Genomic DNA, 2,688 nt, shown 5'->3' with positions numbered 1-2,688 from the left:
AGAACAGATAAAAATGCAAGAAGGTAGCTCATGAAAGCAGGGAACATAGAATTTTAAGCATTGAACCCTCACTGATGATGTATGTATGCTCTAATCTCTCTAGTGTATAGGGCAATCACTCTATCCTTCTCTAATCATGCTCTCTAATTTTTGTTCTTCTCCTAATTAATCAACAACATTTAATATACCAATGCAAACATCATGAGGTCTTTTCAAGGTTGTAATGGGGCCAAGGTAATGGTAAGGATACATATATGGCTGAGTGAGTTTATAAACTGAATCTTTGATTAACCCAAACTTTAACATAACCTATATATATTCTATATAACTTTAGAATTCATACCTAGCTACCCAGAATTTCCGTTTTACATTTCATACTCATGTATCAACTTTTTATCTTAATTTTATCATACATGCATTGATCTTTGAATTCTTAACTTAACATTGGGGTAATTTTGTCCCCTTATTTATTTATTGAATTTTTTGGTTTTTTTAACATAAACATAAAAATAAACATAGCTTATCAATGCACATAGATTTTTAATTCTTATAGTTTCACATGAGTAGGTATCCAAATTCCCATTATATTATCATGACACATTCCCTTATTATCTTTTGTTCTCACAATTTCCCATACTTAATTAGCACACACAATTCTTTCTTAAGCTAACCAAAGATCCAGTTTGGGATATATAATTATTTTTCCGCTTAAGGCTAGTAATGTGATAAAATATAGAACAAATGGGATTTAAAGGCTCAAAGTGGATAACAAAGGTAATTGAAAGGGTAGGCTTAATTTGGATAAGTGAGCTAAATAATTAATGGCCTCAATCATATGCAAACATACAAATATAATAAACATTGGACATATAGGATGAAACAAAATATAGATTACAATCATAGAGAAGTAAACACACAAGAATAAAATAATTACGGTTAAATAATGTAACCATGCATAAAGGCTCAAATCTCACAGATTGTGTGTTCTTTAGCTTAAAAATCATGTTCCAAATACAACTTCAAGAAAATTTAACATAAAAGTTTTAATTAAAATTAGTGAAATTTTGTTCCAAAAATAGAGTCTTAGAAGAAACTTATTGTCTTTTCAATCAAGTAGAACATGCATGAAACTAATCTATTACTATGCAATTTATCCTATTCTACAAAAGAAAAAAAACTAACTAAATATCCTAATTTATTGGTGTTTATGGAAGAGAAATTACCTCCGGAAGTTAGGTACTGACCGACCTCCCCACACTTAAGGCTTTGCACCGTCCTCGGTGCCATCTGTCAGAAACAAAGGTGGGTTGGTAGCAGTGTCTCCATAGTCGGGGCCATCATGGCTTCCTGTGCTGGTAAAGGAAGTGGAGTCTGGGGTGTCTGAGTCCTTGAATTTTCCCATAATCAGCTCCTTAAGGTATGTGAATCGGCGCTTGTTACGGCGCTCTCTCATCTTAGCTTTGTGTTCCTGCCGATCCAACCTTTTGAGTATCTGATGGAGCAGTTGGTCTGTTGTAGGTGCTTGTGTTGTTGAAGAAGGAATATCTTCAACCGGTTCAGTAGGATGGCTTGTGGCGACTGGTGGAGGTCTGATGTATTTTCCGTTAGGGACATACTGATCATCCCGTGGAAGCATGGCTTTGGTGTCCCCAGCTCTGTAGGAGACTCCAGCTGCTGAGACAAGATCTGAGACCAAGGCGAGAAAAGGTAAGTTGCCCACAATTTGTACGTGTCCTATGGCATTCCAGATGTGTCTCGGTAGATTCAGAGGTTGGTCTGTAAGGATGCACCATAGTAGGACGGCCATGTCCGCAGTGAAGGAGGACTCGTGAGTGCTGGGAAAGACGTAATGGGACATGATCTGTGCTCATACGCAAGCCTCCAAGGTATGTGCTGAAGCTGATATTCCCTTAGGGCGGGTACGATGGTATCCGTAGATCCAACGGCTGCCAGGTAGTGCGATAACTCTGAGAACGGCGTCCCAGTCAAATTGGTACATCTGGCGCTTGAGTGCGGCTTCTTGAAAGGCGTCCAATCCTTCTGGAACAGGGGGAAGACCTAGAGCTCTTTGAATGGTCTCTTCTGTAATGGGGACTTGCTTCTGATGTACAAAGACAGACTACAGGGTTGGTAGGTGGAAGTTGGAGTAGAACTCGACTACCCAAGAAAGATTGACCTGCCTCGGCTGTCTCTGTAGGAAACCCCATTGTCTTTGTGCAATTTGCGGCTCAACAAAGGTAGCAATATGGTTTGGGAGGAGAAGAAGGTATTCGTTGTTGTAACTCCTTTCTGCCAGAATGGGGAACATCTGCTCACAGTAGCGATTGGGAAATTGCGCAGTGTCCTTTGCTGGGAAGGATTTTTCTTTATCATTGATGAGTTATTTTGGAGGAAAAATGAATTTCTCCCAAAACACACAAATCTAACCGGCAAGTGCACCGGGTCGCATCAAGTAATAAAAACTCACGGGAGTGAGGTCGATCCCACAGGGATTGAAGGATTGAGCAATTTTAGCTTAGTGGTTAATTTAGTCAAGCGAATCAAGATTTGGTTGAGTGATTTGTGATTTGCAGAAATTAAATTGCATGGAAAGTAAAGGGAATGGGTAAATTGCATGAAGTTAAAGAGAGCAAGAAATTAAAGTGCTGAATCTTAAAGAACAAGAAATTAACTGGCAGAAACTTAGAA

The 2,688-nt window shown here is 38.7% G+C and overlaps 1 protein-coding gene across 1 annotated transcript; it reads right to left on the bottom strand.

Moving 5' to 3' along the window:
- Positions 1-1,258: 1,258 nt before the first annotated feature.
- LOC148545587 (uncharacterized) lies at positions 1,259-1,858 on the bottom strand. Its single transcript, XM_088498477.1, has one exon. It carries the CDS (start codon positions 1,856-1,858, stop codon positions 1,259-1,261), a length of 600 nt encoding a protein of 199 aa, XP_088354603.1.
- Between the last annotated feature and the right edge of the window lie 830 nt (positions 1,859-2,688).

Source organism: Arachis ipaensis, chromosome B9 (genome assembly GCF_059453495.1).
Source record: "Arachis ipaensis isolate K30076 ecotype BB chromosome B9, ASM5945349v1, whole genome shotgun sequence".
Lineage (NCBI taxonomy): Eukaryota > Viridiplantae > Streptophyta > Magnoliopsida > Fabales > Fabaceae > Arachis > Arachis ipaensis.
This window is presented reverse-complemented; position numbering and strand designations above follow the sequence as displayed.